The sequence below is a fragment of the Sinohyriopsis cumingii genome, chromosome 1, assembly GCF_028554795.1.
Source record: "Sinohyriopsis cumingii isolate HCF-2022 chromosome 1, ASM2855479v2, whole genome shotgun sequence".
Lineage (NCBI taxonomy): Eukaryota > Metazoa > Mollusca > Bivalvia > Unionida > Unionidae > Sinohyriopsis > Sinohyriopsis cumingii.
The window spans coordinates 154,906,823-154,923,770 of NC_142961.1; the positions used below are offsets into that span (position 1 = coordinate 154,906,823).

Consider the following 16,948-nt stretch of genomic DNA (forward strand, 5'->3'; position numbering starts at 1 on the left):
TGAGTGATGTGAGGACTTGATACAGGAAACAAAATAATTTAGACTATTTATCAATACAAACATTTGCATCAACTATTCAGACTGGGATATTTGTGTTTGCATGTTATACGGTCAGTCAAGTCAAATAGCGATGTGATCGGAATAAATTTGAATGAAGCTATGAAAGTCTGGTCATGAAGTCTGATTAAGTCTGTGGTTCTGGAGTCGATGTTCTTTGTGTAATTTCTTTATTCTGGAGGTGAATAACGATAGATTCTTATTGCTGACAGTCTTCAACAGGCAAACAGTTTATAATCCATTTATCTATCTGTGCATGCACACACATTTGCATATCTTAACATTTTTTTTAAAACTTAACCTTGATCCATTAATATATTTATCCATCCATTAACACACACACACACACACACACACACACACACACATATATATATATATATATATATATATATATATATATATATATATATATATATATATATATATATGTATATATATATATATATATATATACGGGTTTATAATATTCAAACACACAGAAATAAATATGCTCATCATTCACATATACAACGATAGTCATCAAAGTAGAATCATGTTTATTATTCTCCATATTGCTCTAATAAACATGTATAGATCTGTTTCCCACAATTTCTGGTTATATAACTATTTGACAAATAAAACCGTGTGCTCTGTTACAGATATTGTCGTTAGCCAGATAGGCCATGAACCTTTTCCTCATTTCTACACAATTCTCAGTTCCCCTACCACCGTCAGGTTGACCAGGATTCCAAAAGGAAGCATTGTTTGAAATTGGGTTTCCTCTCACCGTAACAAAATTGGTCCCTGGGGTTGTTGTACTAGCCCCCAGCCAGAAATTTGTATCGCAACTTCCTGAAAACGAAAACGAGACATTGATTATACGTTATGTCTTTTCAATGCAAAACTTTTATGTGAAGTAATTAATTACTGCACTTTGTACCGTTAAATCACGAGAATGAAATGTTTCAACGAAATTTGCGTTTCTTTTACCCAAACGTGTCTGCAAACTTATATTTTGTCTTTCCGAAGTTCTTATTTGGCATCACTTCGCGATATCACTGAATGGAGAAACGTATGAAAATACTGATTGACTCTCTAGTTGCATGAAGTTAATCCTAAACAGATCTTTTCATAAAAAATTAACTTCACCGAAATTCAGATCTATAAATGATCAATTTAAGTTTGAATAACTTTATAAATGCACACAAATTATCATATGCTTAACGTAAACAGGGATTAATCAAAGGAGACAAGAAACCGTATGGTACTACTAGTAATACTGTACATAAAAAGTAGATGAGAGTTACTCCCAACATATTTCAAATGAGCACTTTCTATCATGTTCAACCGGCTAACCTTAACGGCAGCTGACCGGCAATATTTGTTTTCGAATTTTTGTATAATCTGCTAATTTCAGGCGGTTTATTTGTACTTTGGCCTTTTTCACTGCAGTCTGGTCTTCTATTTATTTCGTATAAGTTTGAGATACTTTTTCCTTTAATTTCTTGTACTATTCGCGAACCTGTTTTTTCTATTATTAATAAATGATACAATCTCAATAGGCCACAATGAAGAAAAGAGTAACTTATGGACATTCGAACCACGATAGCTAGCATTTGTCATTTACCAATAATAATTGCACGTTGTACTTATATACACCACAATCCTGACTTACTGATGATCTGAGAGGAGAAAACTCCATTGTCCTAGAGACTGCGTGTTAGTCATTGTCCACCTCATTTTTTAATTAACTTTCTTATAGCAACGCGAATAACGACAAATTTCGCCGAGTAACTCATTCTAATAACATCTCTAGTATCGTGTTAGCAACAACAATACGGCAACTTACTCAAGAAGTTGCGAACTAACACCAAAATGTAATAATTCCTGCACTACATTATTCTCAAAAATACCAGATTTGATTGGCATCCAATTAATTCTTTGTTATTTGTTCAGTCATAGACAGAGGCACAGCAGTGCTTACCGACACCTTTTCGAGTTCTCTGGATAGTCAGTCACATACAAGAAGAGCATTAGTGCAACTTGCCTGCGGATCACTCCTTATTATCTTATTTCGTCACGTAAATTTTAGTATATTGTGCAAGGTTGATCATTTTACCTTCATTTTGCTGCGCTCGTTCCCTGAAAAACTCGTAGTAGCACTGGGAGGGCTCCAAAAGGTCACCTCCTTCCGTTCGGCAGACTGTGCGTGCAGCAGACCAGGATTTGCAGTCTGTGGACTCGTATCGATAGCAGAATCGCCCACACCCAGTTGAGTACAAGAAATATGTTGCTGGACATCCTAGAGAAATCATGAACACAGAAAGGTAGAAAATACAACCCTATCTCAGCTAACCATATCAAAACGGTTTTCAGACCTTTTAAGCAAGAAACCAATATAACCAGTGTGGTATTCAAACATTTTCAAAGTTGTTTCAACTACAATTCAATAATCTTATTTTTGTTCAAGAAATCAGGATTGCTTTTCTTAGAAGTTGACCATCCACCATTTTCAAATTTAAAAACCTCTCTTGCCACCATTTACAAACCAAGAAAAAACATTTGCCTAATCGTTACTTTTTTATTTCAATTCTTCATCAACAATATTAAAATAAATTCTATATTTACTACCTTTAAAGTGTTTGAGACGAGTCTTTCTCAAACGTCATTTCCAAACGATATGTTGTTTTGTATAATTTTAATTCAGGAGGCAAAAGATGACTCACCATGTACCAAAAATACATACTTAAATGGAATGAACACATGAAATAATTATTATCGGGGATAATGTTAACATTAATAGTAAGGGGTTTTCAACATCCGACAAGTACTTCCACGGTAACCATTTCTTTTATAAGTATATTAACTGTAGTGGAATTAAAATATGTTTATATTCATGCCAAAATTATTAAAATTTTTGTATTTTACAATTGTTACAAATAAGCATTATTACTTACTTAGCTAATTTCCGTGTGATATTCATAAAGCAATTCCTAATGTTTTAAAGAAGGAAATTATGTGATTCGGTGTGACCGCATAACTGTTGTACCAATAGCCTATATATATATATATATATATATATATATATATATATATATATATATATATATATATATATATATATATATATATATATATATATATATATATATATATATATATATATATATATATATTTGTGTTGTGTGTTATTTCAACCTTACATTATAGATATTTTTCCTACAGTAGAAGTATCGAATTTGATAGTATTTATTTAACGGAATAATCACGGTAATGAAGCTGTGTTGCAAGCGTAGTTACGTTTCCACTTGCATCACTAAATAACGTTTCCACTCTATCTATTTTTTAATAATTAATATACACCTATGATATTTCAAATGAAAATTTCGAATTCACTTCAAGTGACGTGGATCCGTATTTTATCTTAAACCTTTTATTATTCCTTAACGGTATTCTGTATTCTTTGTTCTTTATGAAGAGCTTTGTTAGTACCCTTCTGAATGGTCTCTTGACATGCGTCTGTGGCAGCGAGTAGCTTTTGAAACTATTTTCCTTGTCTTTCTCATACGTACCATCTCGAACTTCTCCTTTGATAAAAGAGATTTCTATTTTCTGTGAGCCATCATAAAATATATTTCAACCTACGTTTCTTACCCGTATCTAATATATGAATTCTTCACTGTAACAATATTGTAGAATTCAAAATTGGTTACGTTTACCTCTTGGACGTTTTCTTCTCGATGTGTCAATTATAAAGATTAATTCCCTAATGCGTTATAGTAATATCGTTTATAATATCTATGTCACCAATACTGTTAACTTCATAACTCCACAGGTTACTCTCACGCCATGTTTTGAAAGTTTACTTTATACCATTTTCTATCCGCAAGCTCTGGCGACAAACCTCGAGTAAAGTTACACCAAAAGCAGATCTATACTAATATCTATCCGGTTTTTTTTTTTTAACACCTCTGTAAAGGTCTAAACATATGCATTTAATTTCATAAATCGTTTGCAGCATAAGATAGTACCGTTACGTTATTGCTAGTTGACTTATATTCGCATCACTAGCTTTCACACATATAAGTATGAAATATACACTTTAGACATAAACGTGTTCGCTTTGCTCAAACGACTTTTTTTTGCAATTAGTTCTATTACTGAGTCTTTTATCACCGGATAAGTATTACTTAATACACGTCATCTTGCCACGTAAATAAACGTGTTTGTTTTCCTAATTAAATTTAATATATTGTATAAATTAATAAGCACTAAGCTCTTCAAATTGCACTGAAACTTTAATCTAAGATTTAAAATGGTGAGTGGGTCATTTCTTCAAAACAACTTTAAAAGTAATAACATAAGCACCTTTTTTCAACACTTCTTTGAAAATGGCGTTGATCCAGCCTTGTAATGAAAAGCAAGATACGCGAGGCTCAACTTTTGGGGGAAACTAGATGATTTGCGAACAAAATGATGCATGACTATATCTTGATGAGCTCACATTTCTGCAAAACGCTATCGATAGTGTTAAACATTTTTGGAGAAAGTTTTAAAATAATAGGAGGTCGCTTTGGTCTGATGGACTTTTTCCGGTCTTTTAAATCGGGGTTAAATTATTTAGTAATAATAGGGTTAGGGTTTGGGTACGTCGTTTTAGTTTTCTGTCTGCTTTCATTGTATTCGTTTCTATATGGCAATTCCAGTTCATTTGGCATCTACCACATATTGTGTTTTTGGCGTCTTGAAAGTCTGTGGAATGTGATCGTGTCTGGTGTTAATCTAGCGCGTATCAATGTATGCAAAGCAAAATATACAGAAATATTATATTCAGGGAAGTTGATGACATTCTCATTTTGGCAAAGCTTTTCCATCTAAGACAAGCAAACAAAAATTCTAAATTAAGGCATGTGCCAATTATACCTTATGTACAGTATGCTTTCAATACTAGTTGCAACTCATGATAAATGTATATGCCACGTTTTGTTTCTGTCATTAGATATTCAACTTAGAAACTTCCAACAATACTATGAAGCAAGGAATGATCATAATATTAACATGTTTTAATATGAAGTTGACATTTATGAATTATTATTGCATTTTCCTGCATGTATTACTGTCTATATGGTTAATTAAGTAAACACGTTGAAACACAAGGAAAAGGTTATACAATAGACACAAGAATTAATAACGTAGTTTCGATACATATCAAAACAGACTATCTCTTAGAAAGGGCCACAATGGCTATTGACAACACATTTAAACACCTGAGAATGGTAAGGTGTGTAAATGAATATCAAATTTAATACTATAAAATTTATATTCCTGAACTAATAGGACAGTTTGAAAACTGAATCTTACATCAATGCAATATAATTTGTTTCAAACATATTTCAATATCTTCTTTTTATTAGGAAAAGGGATTGGACACAAGTATTTAAAACCTAGTATGCCCTCTTCCTACATGAAATAGCATACTTTAGAATGCCCTATATCATATTTGTATGAAGTGTACAACTGATCCATTTAAGTCTATTATACAGTAAATTAACTAGCGTAAGCAAAGAGAACAAGCACTATAATACAATCTTTATTAACTGATCAAAACGGAGACCAAACATAAAATCATGAACACAGATACCTAGGGTAAGATAAATATTGTTTTAAAAGAACATTTATAATGGCGTCTGTGTATTGCTATTTTCGCGCTCCTAAATTTGTTATATGTGAGGAACGACGAGGTGTCAGGATCAGATGAACTTTGTAAAGAAATTAGAGGGTTCCCTGTTTGTAATTTTATAATTATTCTGTAGCGTTTGTTTCTTTATATTTAGAATGAAGAAAATCAGAACCATTTGTGTATAGCAGCCATATTTTCGTTGCAACCCAATTATTTGCTTTTATTTAATTCAGTACCGTGTGTCCGCTCCACACAAATACCTATACCTGCGAATTGGTTCCGTCGAAATTGATTGAGGATTTTTTGCTTAGTCGAGAGGGTATGTAGAGTAATGCAAGCAGGCAAGGCGATGAAAAACTAGCAAACCCGGATTATTTCATCGGAAGACGAGTTAAACTCTACTTCACCTATAATAATAATATTCTTTTTCAAAATATAATGATATTTCATTGTATTAATTGTCCTCATGTAGGATCCAGGGATATATCTTTCCAATCTTTTAGTGAATATTTGTGTTTGCAACACATATGTTTATCAGATGGAGAAATTAACTTTGTGTGATGACAAAATTATTGAGAGTTTATTTACTGATGGACGTAGGCACATACTTATGTTTGGTGTTGAATATAAGAACCTGTTGCCTTTTTTAATACGACTTCTAAAATAAAAGTATAAAAATATTGTTGTGGTGGTTGAAAAGATGTGTGCTGTGTGTGCATGTACGAGTATAAGAGAGATATGAAGGAAGAGACGAGAGGTTGGTTACCTGGGGCTGGAGTCGTAGTTGTAATATTTCTCTGAGGAAGAAGTTTTGGCAAGATTTCTATAGCAATGATGGTCAAGGCTGAAATAAAAGCAACTTTTCAAATACTTTGCAACATGTTCAACATAATCATCTTCTGTACTGTCAGAAGTCATGAAGAACAAAGGAAATGTAGAAGCCTACAAACTAGCCAATAATATTAATTATCTAAGTAATCTCTTTATTATTTCATCTGGTTGCCTATCTGTCAACATATTATTATAAACAAGAGTCGATTAGGAGGAAGGTACGCACCCAACATTTCCTATCTTACAGATACAAGTAACAGGAAACGTCTCACAAAACAACGAAAAAAATGTTAAAGATCTTAGCACGATCATGATTTCCAATAAATAGCCCAAGGAAAATCTCAGCCAAGCCGTTTGGCAAATAAATCAAATTCAGAGATAATGTTGTAATTTCAGTTTTCAAGCAAATTGTATAAAAGATAAGATAACCAACGTATAAGACACATCGAGCAATGAACTCGCCATAGCATCATTGATAAACCTCTTTATTGCTCTAAAAGGCATACATACATACATACATACATACATACATACATACATATGTATGTACGTATTTGCGGTGTTGCATTCATACATACGTACATACATACATACATACATAAATACATACATACTGCCGAACGTCAGTACTTGTGTGCTTGCGTGCACGAGTGATTGCCTGCATACGTCAGAACGTCTGTGCTAGAAAACATGCATGCAGACAGACATTCGCACACACGTACGCACGTGCATACATACATATGTATGTAGGTCTTTGCGGTGTTGCATTCATACATACATACATACATACATACATACATACATACGGCCGTACGTAAGCACTTGTGTGCTTGCGTGCTTGAGTGAGTGCCTGCGTACGTCCGGACGTCCGTGCTAGAAAGTATGCATGCAGACAGACAGACATTCGCACACACGTACACACGTGTATCCATACATACATACATACATACATACATACATAGGCATGCATGAGTGCATATGCAGACAGAGATTAAAAGAAAGGATGTCAAATACTTATGTAGACAATAAGAGTATAAACACCAAAAATTCCAAAAATAGATCCATATCCATTTTGTTTCCCTGGTAGTGCCAGCAGTGCCGGTGGACCCAGGAATATACGTGCTCCATGAATGTACTTGGTAATTGGATACGTGCTGAATAACCCAAGCAATACCAACAAGATGATCGAATATCTCATCATTTTTTACTACCTGTATGAGAAAGCAGAATATTTTAAATCGTCTTATCTATCTATCTATCTATCATCCATCTATCATCCATCTATCTATCTAATCTAAAACAGTCTATATACAACATATTCTTTAATATGTTTCAGCATTTTGTTTCTTTTCAAAATATGCTGTACATGGTACATATTTAAATTTTAGTGTGTGGGAGGACAATGCAGGACTGGATGGATGAAAGTTGGAAGGGACTGAGAGGATAATGGAAGGATGATAAAATATGCTTAATTTATATACAGGTCGACAGTGATTATATCCCACGCCATTTTTTTAAACCAGGCAATTGACAATTTGCAAACCTTTTCTAGAAGAAAAGGCAACCGCGGTAGCTCAGTTGGTAGAAAGTTGGACTCGTAATCCCAACATAAATCAAGTCCATGTCGGCTGTTTTCGGAGTGTCCTTGGAAAAGGCACTTGGCAGATAGCAAACACGAAACAAAACATTGAGGGGAAAGGGGATGGGGTGGGGTGGAGCTGAGGCTGTGATTGGATGGATTCTTGGAAACGGCTTTAGTTATAGTTTGTAAGCGCGTAAACCGTTGTCGACGCGGAGAAATGAGAGAAACAAATAGATAGATAGATAGATAGATAGATAATCGGCCTTTAAACGAAAACTACTATGGTAAAAGTAGAGACAATGAAATTGGACCCTATCTAAATATATCAAGATCCCGAAAGATCAATAATTAAACATTGGAGAAAAGTGAAAAAGAAACAATATTTTGAAACAAAAGCACAAATTGATTAAGCAGCCATGTGGAGGATGTATAAAACGTGCCCGGAGGGGTGTGGGTTATATGCGACTGTCTAAAGAAGTCTGAATGCAGATAAACCGAAACAAACTCTAGCTGGCTATCAAAGCCTGTTTGGAAGAAAGGTACGATATTGATAGGGTTGTACAATGGAAAACAAAATGCTAAATATGTTCTTAAAGGAATACTTCTCGTAACTTCTTGTGACAAACCATTGTATTAAATGAAAAGTTTGTAGAAAAGTGGCTCTTACCAGTTTTTTTCTTCTTTTCTGCAGTTTTGTAAGGGACAATTTCTCTATTATCTTTCCGTATTCATCCACTTTCACTACGCACAGAATTTTGCCATACTATAAAAATAGTACTTTTCCGCACTTGAAACACTGTTAAGAACTCAATATACTAAATCAACTCCTGTAGTAAACCTATGGTAGCACTACGATATTCAAAAAATTCGATTGATTTATTTTCTAACTGATCATGATCAAACCTACCCGTATCATAACATTGATGCAAACTGTGCGTGGTGAAAACCTTATGGGCTCGTATCGCTGCTTACAGTTGACCTGTCATACATGTACTATATAATAACTACAAGGGAGGACATTTGTCTCCTTGCTCGCGCGACTTATTTAAAAATAAATGCTGATATTTCAAGCTACGCTTTGTGTAACTTAATAAAGTTGGTACTGATATCTAGCTCAGGCATTTGACTGTGTATCCCTATCAAAAGTATGACTTAATATCATACCTTTAAAGAATGCCAAATCATTTTCACACACTACCAAACTTAACAAATAATATAATTCTCTAAGTTATAAAATAAAATTTTACAGTATCGTGAACTAAATAAAAAATAATCCTAAAAATTATATCACATGTCCAAAATAATATAACCTTCTGAATGAATTTCAGATCTTGAATGTACTAATGTGCCAATATCCTTGAATGTGCTGAAGTGCCAAAAATCATGAATGTGCTGAAGTCCCTACAGTTTCTATATGTTACAGGGACATTGTGTAGAATTTATTTGAATGAGTTCGTGTGTGTGAGTGTGATTTCGATTTTTAACGTAGCTTTAACAATTTTTCAGTCATGTCGCTACGATGTCTGCAGTGTGACAGTTTATAGTAATGTCTAGCACTGGGGCATCATGCCGTAGACATGTAGCATGATGTCCCACCCAGTCACATTATTCTGACACCAGGCCGACAAGTCCTAACATTGGCCTCTTAAAGCTGATTGCATAGAGAGGCAGCTGTTAGTACCATTTTTAAAAGTCTTTGGCATGACCCGGCCGGGGTTCGAACCTCCGAGGCGGACGCTCTACCACTAGGCCATTGGAGCGGCTTGAATGAGTTCAAAATAATCCCAACCTGTTTATTTAGTCCATATTATCATATGACAATAAAGTAATTCAAATAAATTATTTCTCTCAAATAAATCTAAACAGAACATTAAATACATCTACATATTGAGATTAAAACAATAACAATATTAGGAATATAAATAATCGTTCATATCTGTCTTCATATACATCACCACGACTTTATTACGACTCTTTATTGCAATATATCACTACGTGAAGTCTTCTGAATGGAATATTGTCCTCTCATTGGTCAAAAGAAAATGACGTCCTGCGTTTATTTATAACCTATTTTCAGGTGGCCAATGAGAAGGCAGAATTTCATTCAGCGCGTTGTTCTTGCATATTAAGCGGTCGCTATCATGGTCATATCAAGCAGTAGCGTGGGAAAATGAACTGGCATTCCTTAAAGTTATGATAGCAAGCCAAACTGTGGATATGCATGCAAAGTCGAATGCCTGAGCTAAACATGGGTACCAAATTTATTACGCTACGCGAAATATAGCTTGAAATATCAGCGTTTATTCTTAAATAGGTCGCGCGAGAAAGGAAAGAAGTGTCATCCCTTGCAGTTATTATATAATACATGTATGACAGGTAGATGGTAAGGAACGATACGAGCCTCTGTGGTTTGACCCATACTACCGCGCGTTAGCCTGTAGCATTGGTATAACAACATCATTTCTTACTGAAAGGGGCACTTCTGTTTTTTCTTTGTTTCCTGTCTGTAGCGTTCGTATTAATTTATGCTAGGATCTGCAATTTTCCTTTTCTCGTCGTTGTTGTTGGTGGTGGTGTTGTTGTTGTGGGCTTAACGCCATTTTCAGCACATGATAGGCTAAACATGGCGGCCAGTGTATATGGTGATGGAAGAACCCGAGAAACCCATGGGAAGATCCACCAAACAACTGGAAATCGCTGGCAACCTTTCTCAAATACACATTTTCACTGAGCCCGAGATTCGAGTCACCCGAAGCGAGCCAGATGAGAACATTCCGGGATTTTAAAGGCGAGCATCTTCGACAACTCGTACCTAAGCCCATGATTTTCCTTTTCTATTTGTTAAATTGTTATTCAGAGTGTTTCTTTCCTCCCATTCTTGGCGGGGAAGCCATGCAGCTCCTATCTATGGGCGCCCCTCTTCTACTGGTAAAGGTATGTCTGAGACTGCCCTTTCTGGAAATGCACCAACCCCCAACTTACTTTCCTCACCCCACCCCTTCTGTGTTTCGGCGAACAGGACCACTCGGTATTAATTTATTAGGTTAATTACCCGTCCTAGGAGGGGAATAAAAAAAAAGAAAAAATGTAAAATAATAGGGATCAGCGACTTTAAAAGCAAGTTTGAACATACAAATACAAAATAAAGTTGAAAAAGAATTGTGATGCCGCCGCAAGTTTCGACTTCGCGACCTCTTGTTTGGCAGCCTGGACTCGCAGAAAGACAAATGCGAGTGTTTATATATGATTAGGTTGATTGCCGTCCTAGGACGGGAATTAAAAAAATAAAATGAATAAATAAATAAACTGGGGGAGAGAGTTTAAAAGCCCTTTAAAGATAAATATGAAAAAGCAATTTAAAAAAATATATTGCGAATGCCGCTACGAGTTTCAAACTCGTGACCGCTTGTTTGGCAGCCGGAACATATAGAAAGACAAATATGGTTGTTTATGTATAAGATATACCAGGGTTTGTAAAATGCCGTGTTTTTTTTTCTTTTTTTTCCAAGTCGGATAAGATGCTCTACCACATCTGATCATGATATCTGTAATGCAGTATATTATTTCTTTGTTTAACCTTTTGCTATTTGTATCCGTTGTGTATAGTAAGCTTTCTATCTGAAAGTTACCATGCTGAGTTGTAATATTTGCAGTTAATTTTTTTCTCTTTATTTGTTTTTCAGTTCAATATCGAATGAGTTTTTGCGTATAAACTTTGTTTTACATAAAGTGGCATGCTGGTAATTTTTTAAAATATTTTCCAAATTCTACATTTACAGTTAGCCAAACATCATGCTGGAATATATATATATATATATATATATATATATATATATATATATATATATATATATATATATATATATATATATATATAATGTTTTGCACTGATGTTGACTTAATATTTGCCCAGGTTTTCAATAGGATTTCTAAATTCCACTAATCTGTTTTCCTGCTAAAATCATGGATTAAAAGTTTGTATATAGTGAAATATTTTTCCTCAGTCCATAATTTCTTGATCTTACTATATATTTAAGAACTATATTTTTATATATCTCATTTTTGTTGGGAGTTGTATTAATTTGGTTATATTATTGTTTCTGTATATCCCAGGCATTTGTTTCAACATATACACAAAGAAATATATATTTTTCACACAGACTCCCTTTTATCTAGTATTTTTTAAATGCTATTTCAAATATTTTCTAATTAATAATGTCTAAGATGTGGGATATTTAGTCATCCCTCCATCATTATTTTATGAGTATTCGCTGCGGAGGTAATGTAATTTCCCTTCCTATATGAACAGGATTATTTCTTTGTCAAAGATATTTATCATACTGTCCTTTAAATCTACTTAGTTAAACATATACCATATGTTAATATACATATGTCTGAGCGAACTGCATTCGATCCATTATATTCCAATTTGCATGTGCATACATTTGTAAGTTAGTTCGTAGTTTTTCTTAATTATGTTGAATTTGTATACTCTTAGATTCCCCCACACCCCCCACACCCACACCCACACAAGTCACTCCTAAACATTTTACACGTGTCGTTACAAATTCTGGTTCAAGCCCGGGGTGGTTCCCTCGCCAGTTACCTATTAATAGAATTTCAGTTTTTTGCATGATTGATTTTAGATCCTATTGCTTTCCCAAAAGTCCATAGATTCCTTTTCTAAATATCTGAATGTGTAGGCATCGGAAGTAAAATTGGTATAGTCATGAACATGCTGTACCTTTTCTAGTTCCTTTCTGAGATTTGGGAGTTAAATTCCCTTTATATGTTTATTGTTATGTATTTTTATTCGGAGGGCTTCTATTGCTATTACATATAATATCAACGATAAGGAACGATCCTGTCTCGCTGACGTTTTATATTAAATTTCATCGTGCGTATATAAGAAACCATATCTATGTAACGATACTCTATTCTCTCGAAAGCCTTTTCTTGATCTATAAGATCAAGGCCCCCTCCTCTCCTTTAGTTTCCAAAAAATCAATCGCTGTTTTTAAGGTTAGATTTTTGTTATGAATATAATGTTAATTCTGTTTCCGATACATGTTTTAATCATGTTAGCAATGATATTACTACGTATTTTATAGTCTGCATTTAAAAGCGATATCGATATCCAACTCGTTAGGTCAAATCAAATGGCATGAAATAGTTCGTAGGGTTATTGGAGCCACTCCGTGTAACCTTCCTGTTTTCACTGATAGCGGAAAAATCAGAGATTCGCTAATATCAATCGCGGTGCTACGAGATGATACACAAAAAGCTGCAGGGGAACGTGTAACGACGACCTGTGATACAATGACAGGTGAACTCAATCTCAACGGGAACAAAATAACTATGTTAGCGGATCCAACATCGTCGGAAGATGCCGCAAACAAACAATATGTTGACGCAAGCGCTAGCGCCGTTAACGGTAAACTAACCACGTTGCGAGCTGAATATGATGTCCATGTAAACGCGTTCACAAGACTTCGAAGAAACTTTCAAAAAACCGATGATGCCACGGATAAGTTCTTTGGAACTCCTCCCGTCATCGACATGAAACTTTCTGATATCAAGACGAACATTGACATGATCAAACAAACACAGCAAAACATCGTAGCTGGGATTCCTAAAATCGTTAGCAAAACTAGTTTGATTAAAATTCCACCTGGAGTTACTTCTGGGCATTTTATTAACATAGTGTACACGGTATCATCTGGATTTGCAACATGGCCTCGACAAAATAATACGTTCAAATACATCGCAACAGCCACTGGCGTGTATAGGTTTTATGTGTTCAGTGCCGCTAAATTTGAAATTTTTACAACAATATATCCCTGGCGTCATTCCACTGACAAGTATTCCGGGGTTGTGTCTGTTGTCTTAAAGGAACCGAAGAGGATTTTATGTTGGTAGCAGCTGATGAGATATTAAACTCAACATCTTACTGGTGGTGTTTGGAATTTGTAGCTGAAACGCCTCAATTGGTTACTGCGTAAAATAATAAAATGGCCTCAACGACGCAACAATACAGATACAATCAGGTGCAAAAATGGCATTCAGAGTTAAAAACCATCATTGACACATGCACGATAAAGATAAAAAAAATACAAACGGTGTGTAACCGTGTTAGACACAATAATGTATTCGGTATCCGCGGTAGTGGCATCCACGGGAGTAGTATTGTCAGCGCTAACACCAGTAACAACTGCAATCGCGATCACAGTTGCAGTTTCAACATCAACGACAATTGCAGGAGTTGCCAATATCATCGCGAAAAAATATCCTCGTGCTCGTCAATGAAATTACACGAGTATGAAAAATTAAACACCGATGCCACAAGCGCGTATATGAAATTGTCATCGTTGATATCGTCTAGTCTCGACGACACAATCATATCAGATTCCGAATTCGCGCAAATGGCCAAGATGTACGGGGATTACACCAAAAATTTTGATTTGAAACAACAGCAGATAAATAATGACAGAGTCGCTACTTCATCAAATAGTCGCAAATACAAGCCTGGCGCGAACATCTTTGTTAACAGTAACCTCAACTGAGCCAGAATTCAGTATTAATTTTTCAACTGCGATTCCAGTAAGCTAGATCGCGTTAGCACAATTACGAGTATATCACAGTTGGCCCAATATCAGATCAGCGTCGTTTGGTAAATTACCAGCAAATAATTCGTTTGTGTTTGCATATAAAAATAAACCCGATGGCACGCCAGACTGGAACGTCATTGGGTTACCAACCGGGTCTAATTAAATCGAAGAAATCAATGAGGAATTACAACGTCGAATAAAAAACATCACAACAAAGGAATCTAAGATAACAATAACTGTTCATGAGCCAACGCTGTCATCTGCAATCGAAATAAGCACTCCAGACTACGCCGTGGATATCTATAATAGTTCGATCAGAACAGTGTTAGGATGGCCTGAAGTCGCTCCACCGGCACAACCAATACCACCAGAACCTAAAAAGTCTGACTATGTCACTGACGCGCAATCATATCATGAAATTACCCGTCATATAAAACATATCTAGATGATATGAAAAATGCACCGGTGGGTAGTTTGTTTAAATTCATCAACAAGGACTATATTCAGTGGATTTTTTCTAATGAACTACTAGGAGTAGAATCAACTAGGAGTATTGGCCTAATCGATGTTATTGAACATTTTAAAACCATTAATCAAGAACATAAAACACAACTAACACAGCTACGGCGGCTCTTCCAAGAACATCTTTTCGATATAACAAGTTCACGCAGCGAAATTATTACGCGGATTGAAATATTAAATCAGCTTGCCGCCGACATGGAATATATTAACCAGCGAGTAATTCAGGCAACAATTGATTACTCTGACATAAATCGTTATAAAAAACGATTTCTAGCTGCATATTCACGGACAGAAGCCACGCTGCCAAATTTTAAACTCCCCGGATATAACGTGCCCGAGCTAAAAACAATCCGTCACTGACCTCATCAATGAGTCCTTCGACGACATACTTGCACAACACAGGCGAACACTACCGGAACCAACTGTCCTCAGACATAGCAATAACCCAACCGGGCAAGGCAGGCATGTATCCCCTGGCATCGTAAACATAACCGATGTGGTCGCGGCCAATCTTGTGTGTGATGTCATTGATGGCAGTTACAGCACAGACACGACATTATCAAATCAAGCCCAGCAAGGATTTATTCTTTATTCATTTACTCCGAAAGAACCACCTGGATTTCTGATTGTGCAAGAGCCAATCAATCCGGTCTATCTTCGATGTCATAATCCGTGGTTGACCAGAATAAATTTCGCGCTGACAGACCAGCGTGGGAATCCTCTTGATTTGCGAAATGAAACACTACATATTAGTCTCCTTGTAAAGTCCTAAGGACTTTCATCGTAAGACGATTTTCGGGACTTAAAATCGTAAAACGATTTTCAATTAATAATATTATATTATAATAATGTCCTTGAAGAAAAAATGTGATGATGATTTCATTGATGACAGCAGTGATGTCACTGACGACGACAGTGATGATGATGTCATTGATGATAGCAGTGATGTCACTGACGACGACAGTCATGATGATAGCAGTGATGTCACTGTCAACATAAAAAATATTTTAATAAATTTTTAAACAATAAAAAATATAGCATGTACACGCAAGTGAAATGTTTTATACACGACAAACAAGTACTTGAAGAATATATCAAAAAATTATTCAGCGGATCGTTAATAGGCGGTGTTAAAATAGTTATTGATGAATACGGCAACGATACTTTTTTACTGACAGAATCGCATTTGGAACAACTACGAGAGAATCATATTACGATAATCATGTGTCTTCCAGACCAAATCATGAATTATGCTCACTAGTGCATTTCACGAGATCATCTTGATAAGATATTGCAGTAAAAGTATTTTCTATAACACTGCACTTAAATTTATAGGGTGTTTACTAGTAAAAATCACGCGAATTTAGTAAAAAATACTGAAAATCGCAAGAGATTTTCACAATTAATCAAGCAAGTATTATATAATGTATCATCGCGTGAAATGTTTCATACATGATAAAGAACTTCTTGATAAAGCTGTCAGAACCGGAAAAGTTACCCCGGTAAAAATAATGGTTGATATATACGGTCATGACGATTTTATACTGACTGATGCGCAACTGCAAGTATTGATAAAAGATCATGTTGTGATCGCGCATTGCAGTGTACATCAAATCCACGAGTATATACGCGTATTTGGATCTTAGATTGGATTGATAAATCTATAGATTTATATTTCAAATATGT

The 16,948-nt window shown here is 35.1% G+C and overlaps 1 protein-coding gene across 1 annotated transcript; it reads right to left on the reverse strand.

The window, feature by feature from the left end:
* Positions 1 to 579: 579 nt before the first annotated feature.
* LOC149808200 (perlucin-like) lies at positions 580 to 7,759 on the reverse strand. Its single transcript, XM_089950134.1, has 4 exons — positions 7,592 to 7,759; positions 6,486 to 6,563; positions 2,159 to 2,341; positions 580 to 891 (listed from the first exon to the last, which is right to left on the reverse strand). The coding sequence occupies exons 1-4, from the start codon at positions 7,749 to 7,751 to the stop codon at positions 656 to 658; spliced, it is 657 nt and encodes a 218-aa protein (XP_089806260.1). The 5' UTR covers positions 7,752 to 7,759; the 3' UTR covers positions 580 to 655.
* Between the last annotated feature and the right edge of the window lie 9,189 nt (positions 7,760 to 16,948).

Coding starts and splice junctions, on each gene's coding strand:
- LOC149808200 (XM_089950134.1), bottom strand. CDS start 7,751: ATGATGAGATATTCGATCATCTTGTTGGTATTGCTTGGGTTATTCAGC. Junction 2,342..6,485: donor AACTACGACTCCAGCCCCAG/GTAACCAACCTC, acceptor TGATTTCTCTAG/GATGTCCAGCAACATATTTC. Junction 892..2,158: donor ACGAGCGCAGCAAAATGAAG/GTAAAATGATCA, acceptor TTTCGTTTTCAG/GAAGTTGCGATACAAATTTC.